General features: G+C 48.3%; 1 protein-coding gene across 1 annotated transcript; it reads right to left on the bottom strand.

Annotated features, from left to right (window-relative positions):
* Nucleotides 1-9,152: 9,152 nt before the first annotated feature.
* LOC103634514 (abscisic acid receptor PYL4-like) lies at nt 9,153-10,270 on the bottom strand. The gene has a single exon (NM_001319727.2). It carries the CDS (start codon nt 10,191-10,193, stop codon nt 9,531-9,533), a length of 663 nt encoding a protein of 220 aa, NP_001306656.1. The 5' UTR covers nt 10,194-10,270; the 3' UTR covers nt 9,153-9,530.
* Nucleotides 10,271-11,975: the final 1,705 nt, after the last annotated feature.

Consider the following 11,975-nt stretch of genomic DNA (forward strand, 5'->3'; position numbering starts at 1 on the left):
TAGGTTTGGAAAAGGGTTTCTGTGCAGCTCTGAGTGATTTTATCCTCATGCAACTGCAGTTAGCATCAATTTTCTTCACATTCTCACTTGGAACAAAAGCACACTACTACGGCCGTACTATTATCCATGGGGGTGCTAAAGGAATTTCTTATTGCGCCCATGTCTAGGAGACTGAGATGGGAACTGAGACATATATATTGGATGTTAGGTGCAGTTATATAAATATAAGTTTGAATTGGCCACAAGAAGAGGTTGTGTAAATCATATGGTACCCACCCTCTATACTCTAGTGTAGGCCTTTATTAAACTGATTTTAGTTATGGTAATACATAACCCAAACCCAGCTCGAACCTTGTTCCATTATCTAAAAAAACTTAACCCAAACCCATGTATGGTTCAGCGGCTCAAGCAATCTTAATAGCAATTCAAAATGCAATAAGATGAATTCCTACTCAAATATATTACCTTCAGGAATTTTAGTAGGTCATCACAGTTTGTTTGGGTTACTTATATTAGGCTTAGAGATATTATATAATGAACTGAATGTCTGATGAACCTGAGTCATTGTTGTAGACTTGTGGAGATTCCTGGTTTGGTGTGGGCAAGAACATCATGGCTAGAGATGCACTAAAAAGGAAACAACTTTTTTGGTGGCTAAATTAAATGTTTGTATGGTTCTTCATTGTATCATTAGTAGAGATTGGAAAAAACCCACAATGATCAAAGTGATAACACGATCAATTATCAAGCAGTTGATAAACTGATAGGAAAAAATATCAAACATGTAGCAATTCCGTACTCCTAACAAAAAAAACTGCATTTGCTTTACACAACTAAGTGACTGGGATTTGATAGGAATGGTCAATAGAAAGTGTAAAGCTTATGAACACATATATAGATCAATGAAGAAGCACATTGTTAGACCAAAATGATGACCTCATGGTCGTATAACTGAACTAAAACTGAACAATTAGCAGAGTAAATTATACCACATACATGATTCTTTGGTAAACTGTACAGGTTATACGGATACTATATCTGAGATATATCACTCCTGCATATAGTAGGTGTACTTTTAATAAAAACAAAATTGATGGCTGACACTGAATCGAAATGGCAGCACAACTGTGGACATTGTTAGCTGCTACTGTCGACTATGAACAGACTGAAAAGCAGTGGACGGACTGAATCCATAAGTGTAGAATGAGTTAGCTGTTGTTACTTGCAAATGTGTAAGCTGCTTGTGAAGTACTTTTCAGTATTAAACATTGAAAAGAAAAAAAACAGAATTACTATCATAAACCATATTAATCACTGCATACCTAAAATTTTACGTGTTTCCACACTGTTGGAGAACACGTCCATTTTAAATCAAAGTGGCCTTGAACATGGTAGTCCACTAACAACGGGAGGATTATATTCAAATGGAGCAACTACTAACATGAATGGGTGGACATCAACATTTCAATAAGAAGTATGGATACTGACTATTTGACATGACTTACTCTTCATGCCTAATTTATCACCTTGAAAGCTTAGGTTAGGTTTTCTCTAACTTATTTTTAGTCAACTATAGATGCTTACATTCTTCGTACTTCTTGGCACCTATGCTAACTCACTAACTATAATACAATCCCTTCTGCACACCTATGCTGTTAAAGGTTGGTAGTCAGGGCTCCAAATTAACCCTGCCTGCTTTGGATGTACATGAATATGAGCTGTTTGGATTTGGACATCCAAAAGCATGTGATCAAATAAAGCAAAATAATTGGCAAAGATGTCATGCTGTAACTGGTGGTGATAATAAAATTAATGTGATGCATATACCAGCAAATTGATATTACAATGGGAATACCTGGCAGCGATGGCGAGGTCGTTGGGCTTCCACGGCTGCAAATCGGCACTGCTTCTGCTACGCGGAGCTCGCGGCCGATATCCCGTCGACTGGTGGCTCACGATCTTCCGCGCCGCTGCTAGTATGGGGACCTAGCGGCGATGATTGAACAAGATCTTCCGCGCAGCTGCAAGGGGCTCACGATCGCACGGGTGTTAATAAAATTAAGGTGGATGCATATACCAGCAAATTGATATTACAATGGGAATACCTGGCAGCGATGGCGAGGTCGTTGGGCTTCCACGGCAGCAAATCGGCACTGCTTCTGCTACGTGGAGCTCGCGACCGATATCCCGTCGGCTGGTGGCTCACGATCTTCTGCGCCGCTGCAAGGGGCTCACGATCGCACGAGGATTTTGGTTGCGGGGCGGGGCGAGACGGATGGGGACGACGTCGGGATGTGATGGAGATGAGCTCTTTGACGGCACAGAGGGCGGGTATATCGCTGCAATCCATGGCGTGAGAGTTAAGGAGGTGGTAGTTGACGGGGAGAACGGCGTGGGGATCGCGGTCGGAGCGGGATTTGTTTATTCGCGCTTGAAGATGAGGATTCGGGGCGCCATGGGAATGCGCGGATATCGGATGAGTCGCGCAGTGCGGGGGAATCGGCGGGGGCGGGTTCGGCTGCGCGCTGCGCGGGGGCGGGGGCGGCTGCGCGATGCGGGTTCGGCTGCGCGCTGCGCGGGGGCGGGTCGGCTGCGGGGGCTGCTGCGTGGGGTCGGCCGCGCGCTGCGCGGGGTCGGCCGCGCGCTGCGCGTGGGCGGGGGCAGGGTCGGCTGCGCGCTGCGTGGGGGTGGGGGCGGCTGCGCGCTACGCGGGGTCGGATGCGCGCTGCGCGGGAGCGGCTGTGCGCTGCGGGTCGGCTGCGCGTGGGCGGGGTCGGCTGCGCGCTGCGCGTCTGCGCGGGCGTCTGCGCGGGGATGGAATTGGACGGTGGTGATTTGGTGGACGTAATTGGACGGTTGGGATACAGGTGGGGGCATGGTTGTGCTTGGTCTACACTACCGTCTTAAGGATTAGTAGAGATAAGGCCAAAATCCGTGTCAACACGTTGTTCGGCTTCCCACGCCGAGATCGGGAGACATACCCGGTTCCCCATCGAACAGGACCACCCACGCCTCGGTCCAGGAATGCCTCATGGTCTCGTTGACCGGGACCCCCTCCATATTCGTGGGGAACCTTGAGGAGACCCTTGCCGATGCCATGGTGCGTGCCGCGGCGGCAGCACCGTTTCAACTCTATCTGCCATGCCAGGAACTGCTGCTAGGGCGGGACCCTGCTCGGGGTAGCCGAGGTCCCCCTGCTGGGAAGAAAGTGTTGCCTCGATGGCGAATGGGGTAGTTGTGACGGAGCACTTAACGAACACGCATCAAAGCAGCTGGCGCCCCCATCGCCTGATCTACGATAAGGTCGGCCCACCATGATTCCCTCAGACGCCCCGAAACATTGCGTCCATCGCGGCACTCCTAAGCAAACTCCCCGAGGCATAAACTTCGAGCGAACAGGGGACCCACTAGGAAATATGAAGCCTACTCAGCCTCGTCGTGCAGTAGCGAGCTAAAGGTTCTGTACCACGACATCGAGAGCTAGGGGCTAACTAGAGCGTCACGGTTGCACCAACGACGTCTTCACGAGGTGATTGCTTAGGCCTAAGGAAGGCCCAGAATGGACCCCATCCCGCTAGAAGTTAGAAACAGGCGGGGGAGCATGGAGCATGCCTGATCAAGGGAGCGCCAAAAACTCAAACGATGCAAGGTGATCGACACCCGACCAACGACATCAGCCTCTTTCAGTTGGCCTAGCTACATCATTACATTCAATAAATCTACCCGATCCGAGTGCATTCCCTAGCCAGGCCAATGCCTGCCTAACGTCGACTCCATCGGTGATACGACACGACTAACCAAAGTCCGCATGGCTAGAGGTGTCTGGCTTGTCGTCTTCTACTCCACCTCGAACAAACGCCATGATTCTTGGACGGGGCCGCCTCTGGCCAACCAAAGGATCCATCCATGTACTGGTTAGTTGGTGAATGTTGCCTTTAGTTACAAAACATTGAGTTGAGCAATGAGAAGAGGAGAACACCAGCTGACACCGAGAACATCGAGCAAAGAGAATGACTCGATTTGTGATGAAGTTTTGACGCCCTAGAACGGCTCTATATCCTAACCCTGGAATAGTCGCCTAGGGCCATCTGACAAGCAAAATTAAGGAAAGAGGGAGACCGCTAGCCTCTCCACACCTTCTTTTCCACGTCTTTTACATCTTTCTTATGAATACAATCATGCTAATGAAGCTTTTTCTTTTCCCCTTGCCCATGCAACTGACATGAGACCTCAAAGAACCAAAGGGGACAGAAAGTTCGATGAGCCACCAACCAGAACACCCCGCCTAAGAAAGCTAAACAAACACTAGGAGCACCCAATCTAGTAAGGCCTCAAACTCCTTCTATTGACTTAATGGGGGGAACCGAAAAACCCATGGCAGAATTGTCGTGGATTCTAGGGTTCGAAAGGCCGGTCTGCAAGGGCTTGTGGCCACCTCAACGAAAATTAGAGTGAGGGGTAGCAGGTGAGGGGTACACTAGCGACCAGGACCCTAATGCGTGAAGCGCTAAGGACGTCACCAGCTTGTGTTCGAGTCCTAGGAAGGTCTGACTCATGGTTTATCGCAAAGAGAGACAGCGAGCCGTCGGGTCCAGTCAAACGGAGTCCGCAACTATATGAGTTCGTTCTCGAGAGTATGAGGACGTCCCCCCAGCGGACCCCGCGCTTGGATTCTATGAAAGGAACTAGGGCCTCACTCGGATTACCCGTTTGCAATTGCAACTCACCGAGCGCCATTGCTAGCCCATTGAGTAAAGTGTGGTTCGGCTCACCTCCCCTCATCATCGCGGTAGGTTTGCGCGGGGAGAGTAAAACTAAAATAAGGGACGACCCCCCAGACGGATCTGTGCATCAAGCAGGGGCTTGGGGCTCATCCTACACGAGTATGGTGAATGAGAGAAAGTCACACGAATAGCGCCCCTCGGACCGAGAATGATCCTAGGACCAACCAGGGTCTGAGGGACTAAGGACCATATGTATTGCGAGAACAATCGGGCCAAGAAACAAGGCTATGCAAGATCATAAATTATTTCTTCCACCGACACCACCCGGAGCACAACGTTCGCCATGGCGTCCAAGTCTCTTGTTACGAGATCCAAGTCTGTAGATGTTGTTCAGGCACGCAGGCCGACAACATCATGGAGGCAGACATCGCAATGTAGTTGCGCAATGGTGAAAGTCGTCGTCCACAACCTCACAAATGCACTCCAGGACGTCAAGGAGAGGCAATCTCTAATTCCTCCATCGCACACGAACAAATCTTGTAGCCCAATCTACATATTGGAAAAAACCAGCGCTTTAGTCCTAGGTCATGCGATAAACTCCCAAATTGTTAGGAGTCTAAAAAAGACCGAGAGCCCAGAGGCTGGACCAAGAAAGACTACTTGCCCCCTGGATCGCTGAGAACTGCTAGTCACAATTGCAGACGCCACACCTTAGCGTTAGCCACCTCTAGGGTTGACTAAGTCGTGCTTAAATCCCTTAAAAGGACGTCCTCCATCCACTCCAAGGGGGTCGACAAGGTGGTTGACCGAGACATGGAGCCACCACCCTAAAAAAGCAAGCTAGGGATTAGCCGGCAAGGGGATAAGAGGGAACCCTGGAAAAAGGGCAGGTCGGTCAAACCGTTGCCTCGGACAGCCCCCCTTTGGGAGGCACTACTCTAGTCTATAAGTGAAGAAAAGCGCCAGCTAGCGAGGAGATATGCATACAGGGGCACTTGGTCTCTCTCTCTCTCTCCCCCGCTTTTAAAGGAGGAGGGTACCCGAACGAGCTCGCATAGAGAGAAGAAGGAAAAGACTCGAGGGACCTACAACACTAGAAGGTTTAACTAAGGCATGGTGGGAGGAGGCAGTCTTGACTTTGTGTCATGTTCTGAATAGAATTCCTATGGGCAAAAAAGAGAAAACCCCTTATGAGAAGCGGGCTAGGAGAAAACCATCACTTTCATACTTGTGCACTTGGGGGTGCATGGCGAAAGTCAATGTAGCAATTAATAAAAAGCGCAAGCTTGTACCAAGGACAATGGATTGTGTATTTCTAGGTTATGCTTCTTGTAGCTTAGCTTATAGATTTTTAGTAGTTAAATCTGAAGTTCCTGATGTGTATGTAGATACTATTATGGAATCACGTGAGACTACTTTCTTTGAACACATATTTCCAATGAAAGACAGTCATAACAAATCTAGATACTCTTTTGATATAACTCCTGAGCATAATACACATATTGGGTGTTTTGAACAACCACATTAGAGTGTTCTACAGGAGGATGACAATGATGCTTCTAAAAGGAGCAAGAGACAAAGGATTGAAAAATCCTTTTGTGATGATTTCATTGTGTACCATGTGGACGATAGTTCTTCTATCATTGAGGAAGCATTTGCATATCTAGATGCATATGATTGGAAAGAAGCAATTTAGAATGAGATGGACTCAATTCTTTCGAATGGTATGTGGGAGGTCACTAATCGACCCTATGGTTGTAAACCTGTGGGTTGTAAGTGGGTGTTTAAAAAGAAGCTCAAGCCTGATGGTACAATTAAGAAGTACAAGGCTAGGCTTGTGGCTAAAGGATATGCTAAGAAAGAAGAAGACTTCTTTGGTACTTACTCACGTGTTGCTAGAATGACTACTATTCGAGTACTACTTTCCTTGGTTGTCTCGTATGGTCTTCTTATCCTTCAAATGGATGCAAAGATAACTTTTCTTAATAGAGAGCTCGACGAGGAATCTATATGAAACAACCTGATGGATTTGTAGTTAAGGGTCAAGAGAGCAAGGTGTGCAAGTTATTGAAATTTTGGTATGGTCTGAAACAAGCACCAAAGCAGTGGCATGAGAAGTTTGACATGACTATAACGTCTACAGGCTTTGCCATTAATGAGGCTGACATGTGTGTGTATTATCGCTATGGTGTGGGCGAAGGAGTTATATTGTGCCTATATGTTGATGATATATTGATATTTGGCATAAACATTGATGTGATCAATGAAATCAAGTCTTTTCTATCAAAGAGTTTTGATATGAAAGATCTAGGAGAAGCTAATGTGATTCTAAACATCAAGCTGATCAAGGCAGATGGTGGGATTACTCTCTTGCAATCTCACTATGTTGAAAAGTTTTTTTAAAGCGATTCGACTTCTCTGATTGCAAGCCTTCTCCAACACCTTACGATCCCATTGTGACACTGCGAAAGAACAAGAGAATTGGTTTAGATCAATTAAGATATTCTCAGATTATTGGTTCACTCGTGTATCTTGCTAGTGCAACAAGGCTTGAGCGCTCAGCGTTATATTATAGATCCGGACTTGGGCAGTCGGCATAGGCAGAGCGCTCAACGCTATAGGCTAGGTGTTGGGACGTTGGGCTGTGAGATGCTCGGTGGGTGGTGGGCCACTAGGCCTATCCAACTTTGGGTGGATGTATGCTGAGCTAGAGAAGTGGAGACGGGATTTCAGGAGTTTGGAAAGCACCACATGCCACAACTTATTCAAGCGGATCGGGTAGGCAGGTATCGAGGACGGGGAGTGACAAACTATACCTGAACTCACTAGACTCGATTGGGAATGAATTTGTACAATTTAACTTCCTGTGGGGATCAAATTAGCTCCATCCCTATCCTTTAACGGATGAATTTCTTATGGGGAATCGGTGATCGGGTTTCCATTACCATCCCTAACGGGAACGCAGGACTTGAGATGTCTAGCTGGTGCGTGCGTCTCTAGTGACTGTCGTTGCACGTTCTACGTCGGTTCATTCGTTCATAAAGGTAATAGATGACATACGATTCCTCATGCACACGACACGCATCGTGTTACGTACGGTTCGTACATAGCCTGGCCGAGAAGCCGTGAAGGGTCCAGTTTGATATTTTGTTGTTGCTGTTGAAAATTTTCGAATAAAAACCATCTTTGTTTGTTTTTTTACTAGATGAATAAAACTAGAACAGATTGAAACGAATATACGAAGCAAACGGACGGGGGAAAAGAAGCTTCCTCCCCCTCGGCGGGAAAAAAAGAGAGGAAGAGGTCCAGTCCGTCCGGCAGATACGGTAGTACAGCAGCCCGTTCCAGAAGGCAAAAGAAGCAAGTGGATCGATCGGGTGGAGGAAAAGATCGCCCATAAGCCAAATTGCCAAGTAGACAGGGGAAATTAAATAAAGGAGCGGAGGGAAGCAGCCGTGCGATGCTAATCACGCGCGATCTGACACACACGCAAGTTGATCGCCCCCCCCCCCACTTGCGCAGTTATTTACGCGCGTCACGTACGTGTGCTGACCTGGCCTGTCCCCGTGCGTGCTCCCTCTTCCTCCCGCTCTTTCTCTTTTACCGACGACGGCCAAGTTGCCGCCGCCGGTCTCGATCGCAACGTACGCGCAAGTTGCAGGTAGCCAGCGACCTGCTGTCTCTTTTACAACTAACAATAATAATAGCGTGCTCCCGTGTTATCTGTATAGGAGAAATGCTAGTAGTAAATAAATTATTAGAAGCGAGGTCAAGGAGCGCTTTGGAAACGGAACGGCCGGTGGAAGAGGGCGGGGCGCGATAGGTGGGTGGTGGTGGTGGTAGTGGTGGATTGGAAGAAGCAAGCAACGACAGGGCGGGCCTCCGCCCGCGCAAGTTGGCCTGGCTGGCTGGCTGGGACGGGTAGTACAGCTCGAGACGTCGCGACGCGCCGCAAGTGGGCGGCACTTTGGCCGCGCGCACCCTGGGTTTCGCTTATCGTCTCAACAAAGGGCTCCAACTCCATCGTCGTCCTCCGGCTCCCCCACTCCTACGGCTACCATGAATGATAGGGTCCGATGACCGAGTGGCTAGAAATCAATCTCTGTACGGACACGGGACACCCCTCCCCCCACCCCTGTGATGATGTGATTGTAAACTAAATATAATGGTGGTCGATCTCTGCTAAACTAGCTAGCTAGCTAGTCGCTTCTCGTGTATGTCGATCGTCGCTTTTGAGTATATGCAGTTTTATATTGGATGCTGCTTTGTGTATACTGCACATATCGTACGTGTTCCAGATAAATCGAACTGATCAGGTATATATGTATGTAGAGATAAATAGATGCATGACTGGCTGGTGTTACTGTTGCTACTTCCTCATCAGCTTGCTGCGTGTTACAAGCTCGATCGATCGAAAAGTTTCATGCTCTCCACAAACCATATCTCTGTTACCATCAAACATATATACATCCAGAGGAATCGATCGTGCGCCAGAACTTAGATCTCTACAGATTTACTTGTCATCTTGTTGATCGTCTCTCGAATCTCTGCACAAGCGAGAGTAGCTAGGGAGGGCTTGCTGTGCTGTGTGTCTCTCGCAACAACGAGAAAAAAGAATAATAACGAAAACCAAGGGGGACACTAATGTGAAAAGGCCAAAGAAGAAGGAGAGAGAGAGAGAGACAGAAGGTCACGCGCCGTACAAACACGCATCCCTCCTCCCTCCGATCCGGTCCTTCCTCCCCGGAAAAAAAAAGAAAACCATCGATCACCCAACGGAGATGGAGTCCCCTCCTCCGTCCACGCCTACACGGCCGCGAGCTTCTCGGCGGTCGTGGCCAGCGACTGGAGGTTGCACTTGACGATGGTGTCGACGAACACGCGGGTGTCCTCGGGGGTGTTGCCCGGCGGCACGTCCACCACGTACGACTCCACGACCACGGTGGCGGCGTCGGGCGCGGCCGGGGACGGGTGGACGGTGGTGACCGAGAGGTAGTTCCGGAGCCGGTGCTCGCCGCCCACGACGCGGAAGCTGAGCACGTGGCTCTCGTCGTCCAGGACCTCCAGGCGCTCGCGGCTGGACGCCGCGGGGAGCCCCGACACCACGCGCACCTCGCGGAGGGTGCCCACGCCGCCGTCGCCCGCCAGCAGCGCGCAGCTGCGCACGAACCGCTTGTACACCTGCGGCTGGTCGAACCGCCGCACCACGGACCACACCGCCGCCGCCGGCGCCGCCACGTGCTGCACCACCGCGGAGCAGCACCGCCCGGGCCCCGCCGCCGCGTGCTCGTGGTGCCGCGCTGCCTCCGCCGGCACCTCGCCGTCGTGCGCCCCGCACCGCATCCCCCCCGCGCTCGCCGCGACGGCCGCGGCCACCTCCGCCGCGCACCCGACGCCGCCGCCGAGGACCCGCCCGCGGCCGTGCTGGTGCGGCATGCCGCCGGGGCTGGACGCCTGGATGCACGGCATCTTTGCGGCTAGCTGCCTGCTTGTCCTTGTCCTCCTGCTCCGATTTCGTCTCCTGATCTCGTGTGCGCTGGAATTTCTTGCGGCGACGGGTTGGGGTTAGTGAAGAGAGGTTGATCAGGGGCACAGCCATTTATATATGCAAAGTGGGCCAACTTGTCCTGGCTCGCACTGTTGCATATGGAGTATCCAGTTGTGTCATGTGTGCTCACTTTAATTAATTCGACTATAAATCATCTTTAAGTGGGCTCTACATTTTAGCAATTTGCCCAAGTTGCATTCTTGGGGGTGAGGGGACCTGTACCTGTGGGCTGTGGGGTGGGGAGAGGAGGACCGGAGGAGGGGTTTTGCCTTCTTGATATTTTTTTCGATAATTTAACGAGAAAAATTGAAATATCTTGGAGACTGGCCGCTAAGGAAGTGGGGGTAAATAGGTGGTGTCATGTTTTTTTTTCACAATATCAAGGAAATATGACATGCACCTATAATCTATACTATACTTAAAGCACCAGTTTCAACGGTCGTCGCGCGTCATCTTTTTTACAAATAACCTCTCACAGCTATTTCAAATTAATCCGTTGCACGTCTATAAATGGCTAAACGGCGGCCCGGCACGGGCCAGACGCGCGCGGGTCACAACTCTGACCCAGGCACGTCATACCGGCCTGCTGACTGTTCCGAGCCAGCCCGTTAGTCCGTCGGCCCATTTGATTAAATTAGCGTAAAAATGTTAAAATATAGTGCAGGAGGTGGGATTCGAACTCATGCCCTAATGAAAGAAGGGTAGGAGACACTAGGTAAAGTTATCTAACCAATAGAATATCATGCTCAAATGTTTTTAATATTGAATATAAATTATATATATTTATATACGTTTTTTGTAAAATAAAAATATATAATCGTGTCGAGCCGGACCAGCACTACGGACCGATGCTACAGCTCAAGCACGACACGACGTTCTTGACTCTTGCAAGCATTAGGTCGTTTCTGAGACCACATTGACGCAATGGACTCTATGGTGTTTGAGGTTGCTGAATTGGATGGAGCAACAATAATTTATCACAATAACAGTAAAATGAAAGGTTATTTATTGGTTTTAAATGTTAGTAATTGCTACAAAGTAGCATAATTTATATGGAGCGCATCCAGTTTTTATTGATGCCTGACTTTAGCAATCACTTCATATTTTGATTTATCTTTTTTATAAGTTTGAGTTCATGTGACTTATTTTAGAAACTTGAGCTCACAAACTTTCTCTTATTTGGTCTTTGTATTGTGGAATTATGTCATTTTACAATCTTTGTGCGTTCAGTCAGTCGTTGTGAACTCTCTTCTAATCGCTCACTTCATTGGCCGTGTTGTACCAAGACATATTGGATGGAGTAAATAATAACATCGGTTAGCTAAATCAAAAAATATTATACGGAGAGCAGAGACAATCAATAAAAAATCTTAAATTTTTTTGTTGATAAGATATATGAGTATTGTTGTAAGCCGTTGCAACGCACGGGCAACCGACTAGTATACTTTTTAAGTGCTACTTCAAACCGCCAGGGCATTTTCCTTAAAGGTTCCATACTGGTGTCAAGTTAATGATATATTCTTTTAGGGTTTAACTTTACCCATCAAGAAAAAAAATTAGCCGCTAAAGATATCCTATTTTCTGGTAGTAAGAGAAAACAAGGTTGCTTTATGTGCTATTAAGGTTAATTCAATTTAAAAACTAAAAAAAGATTACACACGTATTTAATTCTAGACATTTGATAAGGGCTAGAAGTTGTCAAT

This window comes from Zea mays, chromosome 1 (assembly GCF_902167145.1).
Source record: "Zea mays cultivar B73 chromosome 1, Zm-B73-REFERENCE-NAM-5.0, whole genome shotgun sequence".
In the NCBI taxonomy this organism is placed as follows: domain Eukaryota; kingdom Viridiplantae; phylum Streptophyta; class Magnoliopsida; order Poales; family Poaceae; genus Zea; species Zea mays.

What these genes read in the sequence shown, in the direction of transcription:
- LOC103634514 (NM_001319727.2), bottom strand. Translation starts at nt 10,193, where the DNA reads ATGCCGTGCATCCAGGCGTCCAGCCCCGGCGGCATGCCGCACCAGCAC.